General features: G+C 37.1%; 1 protein-coding gene across 1 annotated transcript; it reads left to right on the top strand.

Annotated features, from left to right (window-relative positions):
* On the top strand, nt 1-22,082 carry TNKS2 (tankyrase, TRF1-interacting ankyrin-related ADP-ribose polymerase 2; the record flags this gene model as incomplete). Its single annotated transcript, XM_010161746.1, has 26 exons — nt 1-225; nt 1,087-1,182; nt 1,486-1,522; nt 1,835-1,910; nt 3,220-3,314; nt 4,482-4,548; nt 5,718-5,904; nt 6,823-6,944; nt 7,449-7,540; nt 7,635-7,713; nt 8,748-8,919; nt 9,623-9,702; nt 10,135-10,280; nt 10,700-10,865; nt 11,166-11,385; nt 11,768-11,877; nt 12,546-12,734; nt 13,442-13,694; nt 14,246-14,328; nt 14,926-15,046; nt 16,757-16,854; nt 17,483-17,557; nt 18,063-18,168; nt 19,784-19,970; nt 20,600-20,756; nt 21,020-22,082. Coding segments are annotated over 26 exons (3,302 nt in total), but the record flags the coding sequence as incomplete, so codon positions are not given.
* Between the last annotated feature and the right edge of the window lie 1,089 nt (nt 22,083-23,171).

Below are 23,171 nucleotides of genomic sequence, written 5' to 3'. Positions count from 1 at the left end.
GTTTTGGTCGGAAGGATGTAGTTGAATATTTGCTTCAAAGTGGTGCCAACGTCCACGCGCGAGATGACGGAGGCCTTATTCCTCTTCACAATGCTTGCTCTTTTGGTCATGCTGAAGTTGTCAATCTTCTCTTGCGGCATGGTGCAGATCCTAATGCTCGGGATAATTGGAATTACACTCCCCTTCATGAAGCTGCCATTAAGGGCAAGACAGATGTCTGCATTGGTAATTTTCTCCCACTCTTCCTGTGACTGACTCATTTCTTTTCACTGTGAGAAATCAAAAACCTTTTAAAGACCATTTTTACTCTGTGAAGCTATGGCTGGCATAAGGATTAAAATTCAAAATCTTTCATAAACTTAAAGTTGTGTGCCAATTTTATAAGAATCAGGTTTTTAGATCTGGTTTTGCCCAAGTATAAAGGTTCACACTGACGACATGGGGAAAGGGCTCCATGTGATGGAGCTAGATTCTCTTCTACTTCGGCCTAGATTTTTATGCTCACAGTGCAGTGGAAAGAACAGACTGGTTTTAATAATGGATTTGTTCTGTCTCTGTACGTAGCAGCCTTGTTAAATTAAGCGTACAGTGTAACTCAAGAAACAAATTTTACTGATTGTGTGATTTGCTCCCATTTACTTCATGAAGGAGCACGCCTAGAGCGTTGTGTATACAACGTTGCCTGTTAGGCCCCACTGTCAGTGCAAGATGCATGGCCTGCTACTGCTGTGTACAGTTTGGGACACAGTCATGTGAGGGTTTGGGGCAGCATGCTCCGGAGCTGATGGGAAGTAGCTACTGGGTTTTGTGGTGTGTCAGTTGCAGTCTTTTAACTGAGATTGCTTCCTGCCAGTCTGTGTTCCATTTCTGTTCTGCTTTTTTCTCATAAAATGTGTCCAGGCATGTTTCACAAGTTAAATTGCTCACAGCTGACATTACGGAATTCTGGCATTGAAAGTTTGAGATGGGAACTTAAAACCAGTTACTGAACGTTTCTTTTGTTGCTTGCAGCTTACAGTAACGGTATGTCTCATAAGCCTTGTCTTGTAGAATTGTTTTCTCATGGAAAACTTTGGTGTTCTGTAGTACTGCTGCAGCATGGTGCTGAACCAACCATCCGGAACACAGATGGAAGAACAGCTTTGGATTTAGCAGACCCGTCTGCAAAAGCCGTGTTGACTGGTAGGTGATAATCTTCAGATTACGTTGTGACTCCTAGTCAAATGAATGCAATACAGTATTTTGGTATTTTGTCTTTCTGATATGACTTCTCTATTTTTTTATAATTCTAAATAGAAATTCCCATATAGCTTTCATCCTCTCAGTCATGGGATGCATTCTGGGTAAATAGTTTATTGTGTCTCAGTAATAGACTCTCAAATTTCTAGCATTTGTGTTCTCTAAAATTTTGGAAGAAGAGGATAAGTAGTGAACTTAACATATATAGATATTTATTGAACAACTGAAAAAACTTCTGTCTTCCAGGTGAATACAAGAAAGATGAACTCTTAGAAAGCGCCAGGTATGTATCTTTGAAAGTTATCTGGAATTTAGTTAAATTTTCAGAATTTTCTGGGAGTTGGTGTGTAGAGAATATATATACTGGCTTGTGAGCTGGCATTCCATCTAGATGATAAGCTGTGGTTGGGATCTGTGAATAAAGCTAAAAAAATAATTTTATAAATGCCTTCCTGCTTTCACTTTAATGCTGACAGTACAGAAGTAAATGTATGACTTGATCTGCTGAATATTATGGAATGGAAAAATATAAAAACATAAGCTACTGAAAACTGGAATAAAAAGAATTCTTCCCATTTCATATCTTGTTTTTCAGGAGCGGAAACGAAGAAAAGATGATGTCTCTTCTTACACCATTAAATGTTAACTGTCATGCAAGTGATGGCAGAAAGGTATTTTTGTTTAAAACCTGGTTTAAAATTAGTTCACCTTTATGTGTTTCACAGTTCTTGTTTGACTGAATTTTAAGAATGTTAAACATACATTCTATCTATCTTTAATATATGTGGGAAAATAAGACTGTACCTCTAGCAGCTAGCTGATTTTTTTGTTTGCTTTTTAACCTTAAAAAGACTATGTAGGTATTTCCATCTAGGAGTAACGAACTAGCACCTTCTCACTTGGAACTTCTGCTTGACCTTCGTATCTGCAGTGATAAAGAAGGGAGGCCTTTTCATAGATTCTTGTCGCTGTCACTGGGATGCACAGAGGCCCCTAATTTCCCATACACCCTAGCCAAGTTATCGCTGCTGTTTCAGGAACAAGCTATTAATCACTATAAGTATTGGTAAAGAACTACGTGAAAAATGTTCAAAATCTCCATTCTAAAAAATAGTCTCCTGGGTTCAGCCCCTAGCCTACCAAGGGTTCAGATTATTGAATAACAATTTTTGGCATACTCCTTGTTCTCGTTAAGTCTGTGTATCCATTCATTCAGGTTTTTTTTCAAATGAGTTTCCCTATTTAAGGCTTTGTGATAAGATATTGGGGTCTCCAAAACACCTATGCATCTATTTTCTCATCGTCTGGTTATGAGACTCACACTCTAGGAACTATACAACCGCAGTTTGGTTGATGGGCTTGTAAATGAAGAGGGTAAGATTTCTCTTTGCTAATTTGTAGCCCTGCCCTTGGTGCTGCTGATGGGTATGCTTGCCAAAAAATATCATAGAGCAGCTGGATAACTGCTCTGTGAAGGGTGGGGATTTAGAAGAGAGGATTGTTTCCCCCACAGCCCACAAACTTCACTCACGGGTGTGGATAACAGTCTCTGCTGATGATTTCTAAAGCTATTGATTGGCAGGAAGACCTCTACAGTTTATCAGCCATTGTTTCTAATGGACATCTTATTTCCCCTTTCACAAGGAACATAGTTTGTCCCAGCAAAGTACTTAGAGTTGCGGTAGGCTAAAAGACACAAATGGACTGCCAGACTCAAAAATCCATTCAGATGGCCTTTGTTGCCACAGTGTCTAAGTGATGGAGTAAATTCAGGACTTGTGTTTACGATGACTGCCAGAGTAGTCAGTGAACAATGAACATTGTTATCAAATATCTTAATCAAGCACTCCTTTTTTTAAACTTTGCAAGTGTTTTAAGGACTTCAGTAATTAGTACCGTTAAGTTTTGGGAAAAAAAACCGGCTATAAAATCAACCCTTGATTTTGTGTTACTGACTACTTCTACATTCTGTCGTTTCAGTCTACTCCTTTACATTTAGCAGCTGGGTATAACCGTGTAAAAATAGTACAGCTCTTACTGCAACATGGGGCTGACGTACATGCTAAGGATAAAGGGTAGGTTCGTTTTTCCTTTCTTCAGAATGAGCAAAATTTATTAAACATTGAGATGAAGTAAAGAATAGTGATACTATTTTAACCGTGAGGAATTTTGAACTTGAGACTGTTGCGCTATCTTTAAACTTTCTTTTAGGATAAAAACACAAAGTGTACAGCTTGACTTGTGAATCAGTAGAATCCAAATTGAGCTGATCATAGGACATGCTGCCTTTTAAGTATCATTAGCCAAGTTATGTTGTCTTGTTTTATAAAATACGTTCATACACCACTGTGAAGACAGCATATATTTTGGTTGACTCAATCTTAATTTTCTTTCTAAGTTTTCTTTTTAAATTTCTGTTTCTTATTGCAAAATATGTCATAAAAATTTAAGATCTGTTTCCCAGAAGTTTTATTTGGACTGCATTCGGTTATGTCAGGAAATGTAGCTAAGTTTATTTAGCTACATAAAATATAATGAAAAACCTATTTTTAAAATGTGTATTTACGTATGTTAAAGGTGATGGAAAGCAAACTCCTATTCCTCCTTTTTCATAGGATTATTTCACAGCTATATAAGCAGCTGCCTGATCAGACAGGTTTATTTGTCCCCTTGGAGTTGGAATTCACATTTGTCATTTCTCCCTTTCTAGCCCACAGTCAAACGATTCACTTTGGGCAATTTCTCACTTGCTCCTAAGACCTCTGGGTTTGAAAGAGTATGAAGCTGACCCTTAAACCTCTGTAGCTATGTTGTTACTGTAGAATATTGTACAGTTACTTAAACATTAGCCAATAAAACTTCTTTGGTTTCCAAGGGCAACGATAATCTTACAGCAGTGTTCTTGTGAAAAAGAAAATAATGACTGTCACTCCTGAAAATCCCTTGCAAATAGTTCTTCCTGCTTAGGGCTTGAGTCCGAGCAGAATCATTTCATTTGCAGTAAGGTGGTGCTATTAACGTCTCATCTTCGGATTATTTTAAATGTTTATTGTTCTGAAAAATGCTGATGGGATTTTCTGGATTATTCTCCAGCTTCTTATTCCCCCTCAGCTTTGTTTGAACATCTCTGGTACTAATTTTGTAAAATGTTCAAGGTGCGACATAGTACAGTGTTACAGATGCATTTGGAATTGAAATATGTGTACTAAGAAAATAATCCTCCCCCTTTCTCTCCTGTATAGAGATTTGGTGCCACTTCACAATGCCTGTTCCTATGGTCATTATGAAGTAACAGAGCTTCTAGTAAAGGTTGGTTTTTGAGGAGATTAAACTGCAGATTATTTAATAGGAATAGTTTTTAATAAACTGATACAAGTTGCATATGTTTTTTTATTTTGTACTTAGATTTGCAAACCTTAAGGGGTGATAGATGGCTTTTGCTCTACATGTTAGTGATTATTAGTCTGGAGCTACAGAATCTTCTGCTTGCAAGGAAACTTTTTTCCTTATAAATGTGCTTTCTGGTTTAACTCTCTTCAAAGTTGAATGTTTTTCTACCACCAAGTTTGTACTTACCTCAGCTGTCCCACCCTCACCTAAAAATGCACAAAAAAAACCCCAAAAGTGAACATTATAGTGAGTTTAACAACAGAAAGATATTTCAGAAGACAGAGTATTAAGTATTTTTTCAAAAGAATACCAGTAAAGATTGCAAATGTTTTAACATTAAAGAATGATCAGTCTCTTGAGGGAATGAACTTTACACCATCAATCCTGGCCCTGAATTGTAGCCTTCACCACAAAGAAAGCAAAACCTGTCACTTTTCCTAATATGAGTGAACTCTCAGAACTGAATTGGTTTACTTGGATTATGTTAATCTTGAAGATAAAGTATGATGTGCATTAAACTGCTGGCTCAGAGGTGTGGCCTGCAAAAATCTGAGTGTTGTCTGCCCAACTGGAAAAGAATTAAAGGAGTATGAAACATCCAAGAGTATTACTTGCAGAACATTGTACTTAAATGTTTTTAATTGAAGTCAGCTTTGAGTGCCTATCGTCTAGGTATCTTGGGGGCTAGTCACAGAACATGTGTTTATCTTAGTGCAGCTGTTCACTCCAGACTTTTTCTAGAGCAGTAAGAAACAGGAGCTCGTTCAAAGGTGATTTGGACGGTATGAAGTAAGTTCTTCAGCAGCAGAGCTGCTCTCCTTTTAGAGAAGCTGGAGAAAGCCTGAAGAGACTAGCCTGCCTTCAGCTTCTTTGAATGTACTTGTGAGACACTAGAGGATTGAAAACTGCAATGTGCTGAAATAGTTGTCTATATTTAAGGCAAATGTCTGGAGAATGTCTTGGATGCAGTTTGCATACAAGCATTGATTTTTATTTTAACAGTCTACTGCATTGAAACTAATGACAGAAGTCTTTTTCTAATGATCTGGTTTTGATATTGCATCTTTTTTACCCCTTTCCCTTTCAAGCATGGAGCATGTGTGAATGCAATGGATCTGTGGCAATTCACCCCTCTGCATGAAGCAGCTTCTAAGAACAGGGTCGAAGTATGTTCCCTTTTGTTAAGTTATGGTGCTGACCCAACACTGTTGAACTGTCACAACAAAAGCACCATTGATTTGGCTCCAACACCCCAATTAAAAGAACGATTAGCATGTGAGTATAAAGTCAGATCAGTTCTACAGTTACAGATTGTAATGTATACTTAGGTTCCCTAGACAGTGACCTGCCAGAAATCGGATTTGGAAAATGTTTACACTTTCCAAGCAATTGTGCAACGTTGGACAGTACATTTCACTGTTTATAATTTGAGATTGGTAGATTTTCTGAATGCAGGTGTTTAAATAATTTTATTGTCGGCTTTACAGTCATGTGGTTGTGATGGGTTTTGTAGCTTTTCTTCCATGAATACGTGCTTTGCCTCACAACCTTGCCAGTACACTTTAATTTTCTGTACTTGCTCCTGTCGTTTCAACAAGACTGTTGAAATACTGTTTTTTTATTTTTCCACCATGTTTTTTTTAATTATAACACTGTAGAATGCTGAATATGTTTTGAGTATGCCACAGTTGCTGAAAGTTCAAAGAAATTTATAAAAGGCATTGATTTTTTTGTCCAGCAAACTTAAGGATTTGAAAAGAATGCCCTGAAATTCTGTCCTTAAGTGGTAAAACAATAACTTCCTGGGAAATGTATAAAAATTAATCAGTAAATACTACATTAGACTTCATGTTAGCATCTGGAAATGGTTTTCCAAACAGAGGTCATATGTAGATACTATATATGCTTGAATTGGTACATACGTGAAGAGTGGAACCTAGAACAGTGGTGAGTGAAACGGAGCTTGTTCAGCCAGTTTGGATGTGTCTGCTTTAGAAACAAAGCACATTCCTGTAGTGTTTTGACTTAGCTAACAAGTTCTGTCAAGTGATGTAAAAGCTTGAGTTGGAAATGTCTGCACCAGGGTCTGCTGAATAAAATTAGTATTTTTATCTGACTGAAAGAAACAATCCTCTTGATCCTTCTTGGGTTAAGGAGTGTAACCTTCGGGTATGTCTTTATTTCTTTTTAAAGATGAATTCAAAGGTCACTCACTGCTGCAGGCTGCAAGAGAATCAGATGTAGCTCGTATAAAGAAACATCTTTCTTTGGAGACAGTGAACTTCAAACATCCTCAGACACATGAGACAGCATTGGTAATATCTTAGATGTCAATTATTTTGCATATATTATGGCTGACCTAACTATACTAGGTAATAGAACTAAAAAGTTCAATGTTTAACAGACTAATTCGGACCAACCTGGAATATCTCATGTCTAGTTAAACAAGTAATATTAATCAGTATTTTTTTCTTAAAGTTAATGTTAAGACTACTCTAAATTGCCCATTTAATTTAGGTTGTCTAAATTACTGTTTTTCTGTAGAATAGTCTAGTTTTAAGCAACAGCAAGCTATGTATGTTAGCTTTGTTCATAAAGCTTGAAGGTTTCCAGCAATTATTGGAGAGGGAACTCTGGAAAATACCAGAGTAAATCCAAAAGCACATGTGGAATCTCCTGAATTAATAAGCCCCTACATGTTTGAGTGTTTTTCTGTTGACTTTGTACACAGCCAGCTCTTAACTGCCAGCTAATCAGCAAGCAATTAAACCTGTATATTGCCAGCTAGTTGTTAATGCTACAATTTTTCGTGTTCTCAGCACTGTGCTGCAGCATCTCCATATCCTAAGAGAAAACAAGTATGTGAATTGCTGCTGAGGAAAGGAGCGAACATCAATGAAAAAACTAAAGAGTGAGTGGTTACAAATGAATATTCCTAAGTGCTTGTTTAGATGATTTTGCAAAATACATTTTGAACTATTATTTTTGTTTTGGTTTTTTTAAAGCTTCTTGACTCCCCTTCATGTGGCATCAGAAAAAGCTCATAATGATGTTGTTGAAGTAGTTGTGAAACATGAAGCTAAGGTATGAGTTACTATTCATACTTTGTTGTTGTTGATGTTTGCCTACTGTATAGGTTTTCACAGCATGAAAATGGACAGCTGAGTAGAAAGACTTCTAAAATAATTCATTTGGGAAGGTTGTAGATTTATATACTCCAGACATAGGCCGTCAATCCGTCAGTGCAGCCCTATACATTTGGGCATCATCATTGTTTTGGTCCTGTTTTAGAAGAATTGCAAATTTCTTCTCATTGTTAACTGAAAGCTCAGAGTGTGTCTTACTCTGTGTTTCATTGTCCAGCCGTAGTAATGAAATGTATAAGGGTAGCAAGTAGGGGATAGACACAAACAAGAAGCTAGACTGAACTGTAAACCAGGTACACTTCACGTGATGCTATGTGCAGTAAGAATTAAAGTGAAGGCAAAATGTTAAATCATAACACAGTGTTTAGTTCAAATTTCCACAAAAAGAAAAAGTGGAAAGGAGATACTCGCTGTAATACTTGAATACTCTAAAACCAGGAGTTTAATCTCACTCATGGAAATTTGATAACAGCCTGACTGCTGTGCAGTTTCCAAAGCAATGACAAAAACCAGAGGAACAGAAAGGAATACAAGAGTAACTTTGGGTGCAGAGTTTCAAATTGTAAATACACCTTGACTGAAACACATGAAGTCCTCAATCTGAAAGACTGCTATAAGCCAGTGCACATAAAAGCTGTTCTGCATGTTAGCACTGAGGATTTGTACTGCAGTGAGCAAAATAGTGGCCTAGTTATGCAGAAGTATTGCTGTAACTGTTTGTTTATACTGGATTATTCACATGCGTCTAAAAGGGGGCTATTCTTCTTCCATAAATGTACTTAAAACTTTATGAACTGCTTTTGTTTAAATTTTATCTTTTGCAATGTCATGACCTTTGGAAATATGCTGAATATGTTCTTTTAGTTAAAGCAAGAAGAATACTTGTGAAACACTCTGTCAGCAAAGAAAACAGCAAAAAAAAAAAAAAAATTAAGGTTTGATGGTGGTATTTCTTGTCCGTACTATTTTTAGGTTAATGCACTAGACAATCTTGGCCAGACCTCTCTTCATAGAGCAGCACATTGTGGTCATCTTCAGACCTGCAGGTTGCTGTTGAGTTCTGGATGTGACCCTTCCATTGTGTCTCTGCAGGGCTTTACAGCCTTACAGATGGGGACTGAAAGTGTGCAACAGCTACTACAAGGTACAACTGATTTATTCAACATCCACTTCTGAAGTAATGTGATGCTTCATTTTACTTGCCATTTCAAGTCCTGTCAAAAAATAATAATGAGCACAAGTGTGGGGGGAAAAAAAGTACTTTCTACAAAAGACAGTACTGGATTCTGCAGTTCTTAGTCCATAACTGTGTGCACAGGAAGAATGCCTGCTCTAGGTATAGTTAACACTACCATATACTGTGTAGCTGAATACTAGAGAGTAAATCAGAGATGCTCAGAATGTTTCATGGTATAGCCACATGAATAATTTTGGAAAAACTCCAGCATAGGGAGGGAGGAGTCTTGTAAGTAGGAGATCAGCTTCAGAAGCAGAAGATGGCTGCTTTGTATTTGTGAGCAGAGGCAGGAGGGTACATGGATTTTCAAGAGTATGGTTTGGACATTATACACATAGGTAAGCTTCTTGATACAGTGTAATTCTGACACTGAAATAAGAATGTTTAATTGGTTCCACAGTTTTGACTAAGAAGCATGTTGCTAAAGGCAGCTTTGCAAACACTGTTAGAGCAAACAGCCATAGTTGTACATAGTAAGAAAAAGATGAATCTTGTCTATAATCGGTTAACTCTTAAGGGAAATCATTGAAATTCTCAAATGATTTCCTGTCTTAACAGATTCCTTCCACTACATGCACTTAACTGTCATGCAACCTCATTTATTTTGCAGAAGGTATCCCATTAGGTAATTCCGATGCAGATCGACAGTTGCTGGAGGCTGCAAAGGCTGGAGATGTGGACACTGTAAAAGTAAGCTTAAACATAACTTAAAAATAAGAGGGAATTATATCCCAAACTATTAATTTCTTACAACAAATAATCAAACAGCCCTTCACTGACTGCTTCGGAGTTGTGCTCCCATCCCAAAACCTTTGTATTGCACAACTGTTACAGGTGATGAAATGTAATGTTCATCACCTCCAGAGGTGTATTATATAAAAAGCATAAATAAGAAGTCACAGGTGAGGATTTGGGAGGAGGTGGTATTTAATTATTTCTTTTCTTGGGACACAATCTGTGAAGAGTGAAGGTTCTATGTAAAAACAAATGAAGAAATAAACTTTTTTTAAAAACTGAAACTGTTTTTCAAGATCAGGTGTGTACAACAACATTTTATGACTAAATTGAAAGTGTGCCAGCACTGTATGTACTGACGTATGTTTTGTTTTGGGGACTTCACAGAAACTATGCACAGTTCAGAGTGTGAACTGCAGAGATATTGAAGGACGCCAGTCTACACCACTTCATTTTGCAGCTGGATATAATAGGGTATCCGTTGTCGAGTATCTTCTTCAGCATGGAGCTGATGTGCATGCAAAAGATAAGGGGTAAATACTCAAATGTATATTTTCTTCACAATTCTAATTGCTGATAGCTGTCAGCTCTTGAATACTGCTAGCTGATAACCATCCCCTCTTTCCTCAGACATTCTTTTTATTTCATGAAAGGTCTGTTAGAGTGAGAATGTTCAGAATATGCACAAAAGCATTTTGCAGTACTTGAGACTAGACCATCAGGAGTTTCTCTGGCCTTGCGTTTTTAGCTCTCTTCAGTGCCACTGCTGATGGCATTTTTACCACTTTGCAGTAGACATTCCTACTACATCAGACTTTTGTGGAAAATTTAAAAAAGGTTTTGGTTATGGTTTGATTGTTGAAGGTGCATTATGCTCTACGTTTCTATTACTTTGTGAATAAAGACACAATTTTTAAAGATAACTTTTCTCTCTTTTTTTAATTGTTCCCAGAGGACTTGTCCCTTTACATAATGCTTGCTCATATGGTCACTACGAAGTTGCAGAACTGCTGGTTAAACATGGTGCAGTTGTCAATGTAGCTGACTTGTGGAAATTCACTCCCTTGCATGAAGCTGCAGCAAAAGGAAAATATGAGATTTGCAAACTCCTGTTACAGGTATTACATAACACTGGAGAGAGGTTACTTTCTTTTCTTCCTTGTTCAGCCTGAAGTGTGATTAGACTTCTTTGAGAAATCGATTTGTTTTGTGGCTTCTAAATGACTGTACTTAAATGTATGTTTACAGTAAAAGGCATACTACTAACAACTACGTTGTTCTTCCTCATGCATTAAGTGGAAGGTGCTCTCTGAAGGATTTGAGTATTTGTCAGAATACTTACTTGATAAGGCATATGATGCCTAAGATACATGTTTATTCTACTTGCATACTTACTCACCTGTTTTTGATGTGCTCAGCATGGAGCTGACCCTACAAAGAAAAACAGAGATGGAAACACTCCTCTAGACCTTGTTAAAGATGGTGACACTGATATTCAAGACCTACTTAGAGGAGATGCAGCTCTCTTAGATGCTGCAAAGAAAGGTTGTTTAGCCCGAGTAAAAAAACTGTGTTCACCTGACAATGTCAACTGTCGGGACACACAAGGACGGCATTCAACACCACTGCACTTAGCAGGTCAGTGTTCTAATTAACTGGTTTGATCAGAGTTATTATGGGCTGAAATTTCTAGTTGTAAGGAGTTTTAAAGTGTAGCCTCAAGCTAGAGGATTCCATATTTTCTTTATTTAAAAAAAGTTATTTTATGCATATTAATTTTCTGTTCTAAACAGTTTACTTCTAATTACTTTAATGTCTATCCTCTCTGGCCAAAGAGGATCTCCTGTTGTTTAGTGACAGGGGGTTTAAAACCACACACTCTTAAACGGGGTAAAGCTGTCTTCACTGGAATTGACATCTTAACTGTCACGTAATTTAAGTGATTATTACTTCTCTACAGCCTCTTGAAGGTGGTTTTTAGAATATGTTCTATTTATTCTGTCCTTTTGCAACTTTTCAGCTGGTTACAACAATTTGGAGGTTGCAGAGTACCTGTTACAACATGGAGCAGATGTGAATGCACAGGATAAAGGAGGTTTGATTCCTCTGCATAATGCAGCATCTTATGGAGTAAGTATCTCACAGTATTGTGACCTGATACTCTAGAAAGCTTTTGCCATTGGGTAGTTATGTAATCTTATTTGTAAAATGCAAAAAAAAAACCCCTGTGATCATAGTCATCTCATTGTATAGGTGAATACTGTTAAGAATTTGTGAACTCATGATTGGGGTTTACAGAATTGAGTTTTCTGAACCTGAACACTTAAAAAGCCAGCAGCCTGAAAGGTGTTCTGTCAAATGCATGTCCTTACCTGTGCCAGTCAAATTTTATCAACAAGATCTCATTTTCACTTATTTGTTTGGTGTTGAGACACTGGTTGTTCTAGAGACTTCCTGGGCCTTTGTGTTTGGATCAAGTCATTAATCAAAGCAGTTGGAGTACTTTCAAAACTGGAAGATCAAAGTCAGGCTTTTTTTTCCTGTCAGACTCACCTGAATTTGGGATTCTGTTATAGTCTGTCCTTTTTCAGAAGAGAATCAATCTTAACTTTTTACTGGGATGTTAAAGGTGAGGAAGAAACCATCTTGGTTTAATTCTTTTTTTAAACCATAATTAAAAAGTAAATGTATCCTAAGAGAATTTAGAATGAGGATTACAGAGAAGTATCAGTAATAGCTCTGAGTTAGTTTAATACAGTGTGGTACCTTGGAATTTAACAGATGTTTTTATTTTCCAGCATGTTGATGTAGCAGCTTTACTTATAAAGTATAACGCATGCGTGAATGCTACAGACAAATGGGCTTTCACACCTCTGCATGAAGCAGCTCAGAAAGGAAGGACGCAGCTTTGTGCCTTGTTACTGGCACATGGGGCAGATCCTACTCTGAAAAACCAGGAAGGACAAACACCATTGGATCTGGTCACTGTAAGTGATGGGGTCTTCTTGGGAAATTTGTACCTACCTGCCATTTGTGGCAGCTCATCTTAAAAGTATTCTTTAAAAAAAAAAACAAAACAACACTCCTACAACAACTCCTGAAAAATATAAAATATTGTGGTTTCTCTGGTGTTTGTGTGCCTGGTAAGGAAAGTCGGTAGAGCCTTTATAAACCACCTTTAAATAGTTTCTTGCTCAAGACTTCTTATTTCATGGCGGAGTGGGGAGGAGACCAGGGGGAAGAAAAAAACCTCACTAACAAAAGGAATTCATGTTTATAATTTGATGCCTTTAAACTGACTAATTACAGTTTAATACAAAAATTGCAGCAATAAAATGTCAGCAAACTTTGTTGCGACATAAGCTCTCGTTTCATAGAATCTGGTTGCCAACAGAAGCTTTTATTCATTTTTCCTAGCAAACGAATTCTGTCAACTGTCCCTAAAGCTTTTCAGAAATACTGCAGTCTTTACTGCTCATCTTATTACAGTTTTTATCTATGAACAATTTACCTTTTCACGTATGCTGTTGGCACAAAAGGCTGTTTGTAAACTGCACTGTAAAATGCATATTTTTCCAATATGCATTTACTTCTTTTGCATTGTACTTAAGTCTGGAATGATAATGCATTCTAGGAAAAAACACTGTGTAAAAGTGTTCCTCTGTTATTTATTAAGTTGTTTTGTGCTGTTTAGGCAGATGATGTCAGCGCACTGTTGACAGCGGCAATGCCTCCTTCCGCCTTACCGACTTGCTACAAACCTCAGGTTATAAGTGTGTCTCAGACTACAGGTTCTGCAGCCGATCCCCTGTCTTCTGTGCCATCCAGTCCATCCAGTCTCTCGGCTGCAAGTAGTCTTGACAATTTGTCTGGTAGTTTTTCTGAACTTCCTTCTGTTGTTGGCACAAACAGTGCAGAGGGAGCTACTGTTCTGGAGAAAAAAGAAGGTGAGGCTTTCTCAGGAATAAATAACATTTTTGACTCAGTGGTAACAAGAATATGCAAGTGTGAAGTTTCCAACACATGCAGAAAGTTACTATGGCATATGCAGTATCCCTATTACTTATGATGTCATTAAAGAGGAACTGAAATCCAAGTTCTGTAGTGTAAGGTTTTAGTACTTCCCCTTACAGTATCTTTAAAATGTTGTTTTTCTGCTGTATAGAACCAAAATGGTGAATTGTTTTTTAAAAGAGAAGTCAAATGAAATTTGGTTTCCATACCAAGCACTGTTTTACTACAAACTTTATCTATTTTCTAAGAGGATATTCTTACACCAAATATCTTGAAAAGGTTACTTCTAAAATGTTTTATTTCTTGAAATATTTTCTATTTGAACATATATTTCTGGTAGCTAGTTAGTTGAGTATTTCATGGGAGCACAAAGACTGGTCTTGGGGGGTGGATATCTTGGAGTACTAGTGTAGATTGAGTAGTAGTTTCCACTGGTTACAGTACATGTGTGAATGTTCATCCTGAGATTTTTCTTCTTATGCAGTTTCAGGTGTAGATTTCAGCATAAATCAGTTTGTGCGGAACCTTGGTCTTGAACATCTGATTGACATATTTGAGAGGGAACAGGTAAGTATCTGTGTTTATTTCCACATATGCAGCTAGAGAGCCAAGGAATAAATACTGAATGTTTAGAATAACATAAATTTCAGATTTAAAACAAGTGAATGTCAGAGTGAAATGAAGGAAAGGAGGGTAACTGGATTTTTTCATTGATATGGAATATAAATACATATTAAAATGTATGTATGTGTTAAAAAAAAAAAAAAACAGGGTCAATAATGTCTATATCTGTTTGAGAGTGTAAGCATGTTTCCTTTCAGAGGTATAAGTGGTGGGGTAAATAAGGAGTTAGTGTTGATTAGTAATTTGTTTGTGTTGCCTTGAATGCATCTAGAGAATTGTATTTCTCAATCAGAAACATGATCCTGGCAAAAAATGCAAGTTAAACGATTGGAGTTGGTAGCGTATTTATTTAAAGATAAAAGTATGGAGAAAACAGTTAAGTAAAGTACAAGAATGATACACTGAAGTCTCCAGTGTTCATGTTCTTCTCATGCTTGCTTTTTTATCTAAACTCTTGGGAGGTATATTTTGACTGACATTGGCAGCTGTTCCAGTCCTGTTTTTGTGTTGTGCAAGAAAATGGTGTTGCTTTCATTGTAGATAACACTGGATGTATTGGTTGAAATGGGACACAAAGAATTGAAGGAAATTGGAATTAATGCTTATGGCCATAGACATAAAATCATTAAAGGAGTTGAAAGACTCATTTCTGGACAACAAGGTATTTACTGATTTCAGATTATTATGCAGCACTGCCTTTACAGAATCCATTTTTATAAATTCTTTAGATTATTCCAAATTGTATCTCATTAAAAAGATATTATAATAAAACTTAACCTAGAAAATGGCACTTCAAACGATAAAAATGTCTTATGACTTGAAACATGAGTACTTTTATTTGTGCTGTCATTTACTGGGAATCTTGCCTTTCTGTACTCTGTATTTTTTCCTTCGTGATCACTGTTTTGTGTTTACTTTGGTAAAGTGTAGATCCAGTCGAAAGTGATTGTAAGCTTTTTGAGATACAGAGTATTTATCTTCATCGTAGCACTCTGGAGAGCCGGGCACATTCTCTGTTGGTGGGTTAGGGCCTGTTGTGTAGTGTTACATTGGGTTCTGCAAAAGAATACTCTGTTTGTGCTCTCAGAAACCCAGCTGAAATTCTTATATACACTTTTCTTACAAAATGTAGTTGGTGTGCTTCCAATGAATGAAAATTAACATAATTGCTTTGTTTAACAGCTTCAGCTTGTACTGAAGTTTATGCTAAATCCTCTTCATTTGTGCAGTACTGTTGATACCAACACAGTCCTGGGAATATTATGTTTCATGTAACTGTAACTGCATAAGAGACAAAAAAAAACCCAAAACTGTTTGTCTTGTTGAAACGTCACTTAATATTGTTTTGCTGTGTCACAGAAATGGAATGAATTAGTTAGAATTGGTAGAATTTTTTTTCCCTGAGACACTGTCTGTGAATTCACAATCTAAACTCTGTGCTTCATAGTACTAAGAGTCACTATCCCAAGCTTTAAATTACTTTTTGCTCCTTAAAAGAGTAAGAGTAATAACCAACCCCTAAGACAATCCTTTTCTTAGTAAATGAAGTATTGAAGTGAATCTTCATAATTTTCTTGTCAGATGGTTTTTGAAAGATTCATTGAGTATTTGGATAGAAGTTACTTTCAAGGTGTCATTTCAGCCTCATGTCCTGTTTGAGTTCCAAGTTGATGGAGCCAGTAATCACATACTGGCTTTGCCTTCCAAGTAGGCCTGATGTATTTTTGAACATAGCTATATTTGTACATATTTTAGTATGTTTGTATATAGACAGAATGTCACACATCTCAATCCTTCACTGCTCCCACCACCATTCTTTCTAGAGTCTTGCTGTCTTGCCATTAAAGGCCTGACATCTTTATTTTTTAACATTAACCACAGGCATATGTACTGGATATAAATATTTCAACAGCTCTTGATTATTTTTGGGGGGATGAGGAGGATAGTTGTCATTTGGTTGTTTTGTCAGTTTTCTATAACTTTTCCTTAGGCCCTCGCACTCAGGTATGTTTGCACTGGTATTTCGGCATCTCTTCCTGAGCATAGAATAGCCATTATTTCGAGGTGGCATTTATGGTGCCTGTAGGGTGATGTAGAGGTTATAAACAGAGATGCTGAAAATACTTGTTTGAAACGAGTGAAATGATTTGAGGGATCGCATTGTGACATCCACAAAAACAGATACTGCTGATGGAAGGCCATTAAAGGCCTTGGTAATCTCTGCCTGCCTTAGCAGCCAACCTCTTCCTCTTGTAAACCAAGTTTTGAGAAAAAGGTCCCTTTAAAAAGAAAAATCTTACTAGTTGTCATTCCAAATGAGCATTCTTAAAGCAGTTTCTGAAACTGTTGTTGTGTTTTGTGTTGTTCACAGGACTTAACCCATATCTGACTCTAAATACTTCTGGTAGCGGAACTATTCTCATAGATCTTTCCACTGAAGATAAGGAATTTCAGTCAGTAGAAGAGGAGGTATGCCTTTCTTTGGAGTCTCAGTATTTTTATTTCTATTAAAGAAGTAGGTAAAGTATTGCTAGACAGCTTCATATTGCAATAAATATCACTAAGCCTAAGAAAATCTTGCATAAGGATACTTCAGATTTCCAACTTGGACTGCATTGCTTATAATCTATGCTCATGATATCCATAATATTTTTTCTTACTTATGTTATTACTGCTTGTAGTATTTTTAAAACCTCCACTCTATAGAGAGAGCATGTATACATTCTATGCTACCAGTTGCCTGTCTGTTAAACACAATTTTAAGTCAACTCCTTCCCAAGTGTCATAATCACACGGGCAAAATTCTGAAGAAACAATATGCTAAATAGATTTGTGACAATCTTTTTCAATTTGAGAAATAGACCATGGACTATTCAAGATACTTTTTTTTTTTTCTTAATCATTAAACCTGTTCACGTGCATCCACAAAACCTGGGATTACTTAACATACGGTCATTGCCTAAATAATTCTTGTATGTGGTTTGGGTTTTTTTTTCAGCTAGAATTAGGTTTTTTGATTGATTGACTGTGTGAAGGGTATGTGTTTTGAATGTGTTTGGTAAACAAAGTGATCTTCCTTAAAATGCTTGATCTTCAGATGCAGAGTACTGTCCGAGAGCACAGAGACGGAGGACATGCTGGCGGAGTCTTCAACAGATACAACATCTTAAAGGTAGCTGTCACATTCTCACGGTCGATGGTTACACCTGCTGAGTTTAGGCTGAAAACAAAATGTCCATAAAAGGTTCAGCATTTGTTCGTTGAGTTCCGTAATGTGATAAGGTGTGCCATTCTGAGAGATGCACAGGAAAAAGATCGTTTCCAGGGGAGTTGAGAGGGCAGGCTTATACGGAAAGACTGCTCATGCGTTAGTAGTCATTAAGCAGTGTAATGAGAAGTTGACATAGAAGGACTGTGCAGAAAACTGCAGAATGTTTAAGGAAAAAGACTGAAGGTTTTATAAACAAGAGAACGTTTGTGTCGAGGGATTAGCAGGGAGGGAAAAAAGCAAGAAATGAAGGCAAAACTCTTGAATCATGGAAGTTAGGTTTACCTCTTTGTGCTTGATTTAATGCCCAAGAAGCTTAGAACACCAGGCTCCTGTAGGTTACACATCTGTGAAGTAAAGCAAATGAGTTTTCAGTTTCAGGGCGGAACTTATGTTTTTACTATTTCAGATTCAGAAAGTATGCAACAAAAAACTATGGGAGAGATACACTCACAGGAGGAAAGAGGTCTCTGAAGAGAATCATAACCATGCTAACGAAAGGATGCTGTTTCATGGTGAGATACTGAAATGCACCTTATGAACTCATTTCACCATCAACATTTTATTGGAGGGTTTCTGCTGACTCAAAGTAAATTTTCTCAGTGGAAATAGGTTCTAGGTTTTGCATGAGTTTTATGTGAACGAGTGTTTGCATATGTCACAGTGGAAAGGTGTAACATACTGCATCTTTCTTCAAAAATTTGCATCTTGTTGCCTCTCCCCAAAGGAAACTTCAAAGATCTAAGTGAAAACATTTTAGCAATTATAATGGGAGATGAAGGAGTGTGCCTCCTCCTTTGTTAAATTCCTAATTCTGTTTTATCAGCTCTACGACCAAAATTATTAAAGATCAACTTTATTCTGCTATGGGTTGTTTTGGCTTTGGGGTGGGTTGGTTTTATTTTCTTGGCTTTATAATTTGATGTTGGCTTTGGGGTGGGTTGGTTTTATTTTCTTGGCTTTATAATTTGATGTTAGTTCTTGTTCATCATTCCAGAAAAGATAGCTAAAGTTAAAGCTCTCCTTTGCAGAAATACATAGTTTGTCCTGATAAGCAAATTAAACAACTTGACGGTACATCCATAGAATGAAAGCTACTTAGTTCCCAACATAATGCATTACTGTTGGAAGCAGCAATAACACAATAATTAACTGCTTGCCAAAGTTGTAGGTACCAAAATCCTGTCTTTTCACTGTGGTCTGTACCCCAGTAAAAGGAAATAGCCTCTTAATCGAACAGTCTTAAATTAGTTAGTTAATAACAAAATCATCCCTGAAAGAAAGCGGTTAATGCCTTATGAACATTAATGTTTGTGGGGGGTTTTTTGTTTGTTTTTGTCTTTAGCTTTTTTTTTTTTTTAAGCATTAACGTACGTCTTTAACGACATATGCTACTTGCAGAAGATGAAGAGTAATTGTTAAGGTTTTTCTTGTTCTCACCTGGAATGTTCTACTTCATGTATGGTTTTATCTTTGTGCTGGAGCATAAGGCTTTGGATTATTTTCACTGTAATTCCCAACATAACTCTGAAATGCCGTGTTGTCTTAAAACAGCTTTTCTCTAAAGGTGCTTTTATATTTACATAACCTGTTACAAACATCCTTACTAAAAAAAAAAAGCACTTTTTTGTGAAAATTGATGGTTATCAGGTGTCCTGAGATGCAGAATACAACCATTTTGAACAAGCTATTCTTTAAGGCTAAATTTTATGACCATCACAAGTAGATAAAATTGGTTTGCATTTATTGCTTTTTAAATGCAGTCTGCTTAGTGTTAGGAAGAAGACAGGATTTGTGTAGGAATTGCATTTTGCAATTGCATGAATCTTGGTTACAATGAAGCTTAGCCAAAGGGGTGCAGATTCACAGAGCCTTCTCTTGCAGCAAGAGTTGTCTCAGATACTGTCCTTTGTAGAACTTTGTTAAAAATGTACACTTGTCAGCTGCTGCCCTCTGTATAATACCTCTAGCCAACTGGCTATGTACATCTGAGGTCAGAATTTCTGGAGATTGATTTCCTTGTGTATGTAGAAAAAATGTACAAAAAAAATTGGGAATGGATGATTGAATTGTGACACAAAAGAAAACTCTGTATACTGGATTTTCAGTGTTTTCCCTCCTTTCTCTTAGGCTCCCCGTTTGTGAATGCAATCATTCACAAAGGCTTTGATGAGAGACATGCCTATATAGGCGGCATGTTTGGAGCTGGGATTTACTTTGCTGAGAATTCTTCCAAAAGCAATCAATATGTGTATGGAATTGGAGGTGGCACTGGATGTCCAATTCACAAAGATAGATCTTGTTACGTTTGCCACAGGTAAGTCCTTCAAAAGAATCTGGTTTTGCCTTTTTATGTTGTTGGAGACCATCAAGTCAGCAGAGCCTCTCTCTGATTGTAACTAAACCTTCTCAGCACCCTCTGTTCTACACACTGGGCCTAACAGGCTTTAGGAAAACTTTGATATAGTCTTAAAGAACCTTTAACTCGTCAGTGCATTTAATCAAACCCTTAACTAAATGTGAAAATCAGACTTGAGTAGCCAGAGAGTCGAGAGGATCTGCTGAACGTGTGTCTGAAAGATGCAGCAGTATGAAGCATGAGGCCCACTGCCTCAAAAGACTTTTTTTAAAACAAATAGACAACAAACCACAAAAAGGCAGTGGCACTTTGAGTACCTTGTTGAGTACTTCTGTTTCTGGTAGTTAAGATAAACATCTTTCAAGGTTACTAGCAACCCTTTCCTCAGGCTGAAGAGCTTTTCCAGAGAGAGTATAACTTTTGTCCTTCAAAACAGACCTCCAGAATTCTGTGAACTACGAAGAATGACTGAAGTAGCTTTGAAGTTCCACTGTTCTCCTCAAGTAAAAGTTTGAAATTATGAAGATAGTCCTTCTGGAGCTTCACAGACATTTTGTATTTATGGTCCTTTTTCCCTTTCAACACAGGCAGTTGCTGTTTTGTCGTGTAACACTGGGCAAGTCTTTCCTGCAGTTCAGTGCTATGAAAATGGCACATTCTCCCCCAGGACATCATTCAGTTACTGGGCGACCCAGTGTAAATGGATTGGCTTTGGCAGAATATGTCATTTACAGAGGGGAGCAGGTAAATAGCTTTTTAGTTTGGTTTTTCAAGCTGGTTTTTTAAAGGCATGTAATGTGTTGGGGTTTTTCTTACACCTGAGGTGCGAGGAGTTGCTTTCGTCTTAAACTCCAGCTGTGGTAGCGTGTGAAAGGATCTGTTTCCTGAATGCTCCGGGCTTTTTACCTGTGACGCTTTGCAGTTTTTTCTTTGGCATGAATGCTTTACATTCTGAATTTATCTACAAAATGAAATCATAATAAAGAATGTTTGTGTCACTCTTTCAGGCGTATCCAGAATACTTGATTACTTACCAGATTATGAAACCTGAAGCCACCACTGAAGCTTAAGACAAATTACTTGTGGGAAGCCATCAGATTTTGGATGCAGAGAGAACAGTGGCTGCCATCCTGTTACAACAAGTTGTTGAAAACCTTGCATCCACAGGTGGTGTGGTAGCAAATGTGAACAAAGTATACCATTTTTGACTTGATAAAGCTTTAATAATGTACAGTATGTTTTTCTAAAATTTCAGAAACGTCCTCTTTTTCAGCACTTTAACAGATACCATTCCAGGCATAAACTGGGGTTTGGCTGTACTAAATTATAAACAAAAATTAACTTGAAACAATGGTTTTATACAATACTACATTGAAATTTAACGGAAATTGTAATGCTCTATACAGGGACTCATTTTACTAATATTGTGTTCTTTAAAAAACACGGCATTTACACTGAAAACGTTTTCATTTGTAAAACTGTAAATAAGAGCTTTTGTACTAGCCTGGTATTTATTTACATTGCTTTGTAATATAAGTGTTTTAGAACTGCAACCTTGTACAAAATGTTTTTTCCAGATGTTGGTTTGTTCATCTGTGTTCTCACGCACGATAGATTTGAAAAGCCAATTTTTTTTTTTCAGGGTTTATCACTTACTTGTGAGGGAGAAAGCAAATTTTATCTGAAGAGGTTTAGAAATATCCAACCAGATTGATTATGCAAGTTCTTGTTCTGTGTTTTTATTTATGAAATATACATTCCTGAGAATGATGGGCCATGAAAAGAGTGTTCCAGCTGAATACTAAAGTGTTTTTCCACCTACTTCCTAGAGTTGCATATTTTATTTCTGTAAAGTGTCTTCTGAAGTTTTTTATTTAACTGTAGGTATAGCTGACCTGTGTCCTCACTTCAGGGCGAATGGACCTTGCAAGTTACAGTTTTAGTAAATTATTTTCTCTGAATGTAGTTGGAAAATTAACCTCAAGGAGGTCGGTCTTGGGTTCCTCCTGCTTACATTTAAGCCAGGAAGTTAAGTAGTTTATTCTTAATATGAGGGCAAACAACTTAGCCTTTTTTGTATGCTAATTTTGGTAAATTCATCTACCTGTTGGTGCCCTCAGGATATGAGTATTGCAAGGCGGAAATGTTAAAAAACATCCTGTCATCTCCTGTCTTTCTTCTGTGTTAACGTTGAAGCTGCAGTTGAAGCAGGTGCGTAGAATTGTGCTTGTCTGCAGTGCTTTTGGCTGAGTGGAACCTGTCGGGCTGCCAGGTTCTGCTCCCTGTGCTCGGCCGGCTGGGCGGAGAGTGCATCAGCGGGATGAGCGGCTCTTCCATGGCAGCAGCTGCCTTTGGCAGCCCTGGTAAGATGGCCTGGGTGGAGGAAAGAGTACAAAAGGTACAACCCCCTCTTCAAGTCTCATTTGGGGTTATTGAATGCACCTCTCGGTTCAGTCAGCCCTGTCGTAGCTCTCTTGTGTATTCTGCTTCTCTTCCGTCTGCAGTTTTTACCTGCGTATTTCAAAACCATGTAAATACAAATTCTAGTTCATTTGGGGTTAAAGTGGCTAGGAGTATATTTTAGTTGTTTTATATTTCTCCATCCAGGACACTGTCCCAGAAGACAGTTTGTTTGCAGGGCACATTATCTATCATACCATGGTTTTAAATGTAGTAACTGGTCAAGATAATGAAATCGTCTTGCTGATGTGGTGGTTATGTGATTATGCTCTGTGTAAAACATGTATTGAGCCATACCCAGTTACGTGGGGAATCTGAATACTAAGATTGCATAGCTCTTGCAGAAAGTTATTGGCTATGAATAAAAAAGGCTTTGATTTTTAGGTATTTGCTCCCAGCATGTTGCCTGTTCCTTAGGTATAGTAATGCTGGAATTGGTGTTCATGCAAAATCTGTTAGGTATGTTTAAAACTTTTTTTGTTATTGCTAAAATGCTTCATTCTCTATGAACGATCACTTAATGTCTTGTAAAATGTTGTGGTATAATAGCATTTTAAGTGGCACCACACTGTTGGTTTTGTCTGGGGATTTTTTGAGCAGGTTTTTTTTTTTTGCATGGCATACCTTGCACTCTGAAGATGGAAGCTGTAATGATTTATGATACTGACTATTGAGGTGAACCTTTAATCTCTTGTGCAA

Source organism: Eurypyga helias, unplaced genomic scaffold (assembly GCF_000690775.1).
Source record: "Eurypyga helias isolate BGI_N326 unplaced genomic scaffold, ASM69077v1 scaffold40051, whole genome shotgun sequence".
Classification (NCBI taxonomy): Eukaryota; Metazoa; Chordata; class Aves; order Eurypygiformes; family Eurypygidae; genus Eurypyga; species Eurypyga helias.
Note: the sequence above shows the minus strand (reverse complement) of the source record. Positions and strands in the feature narration are given on the sequence as shown.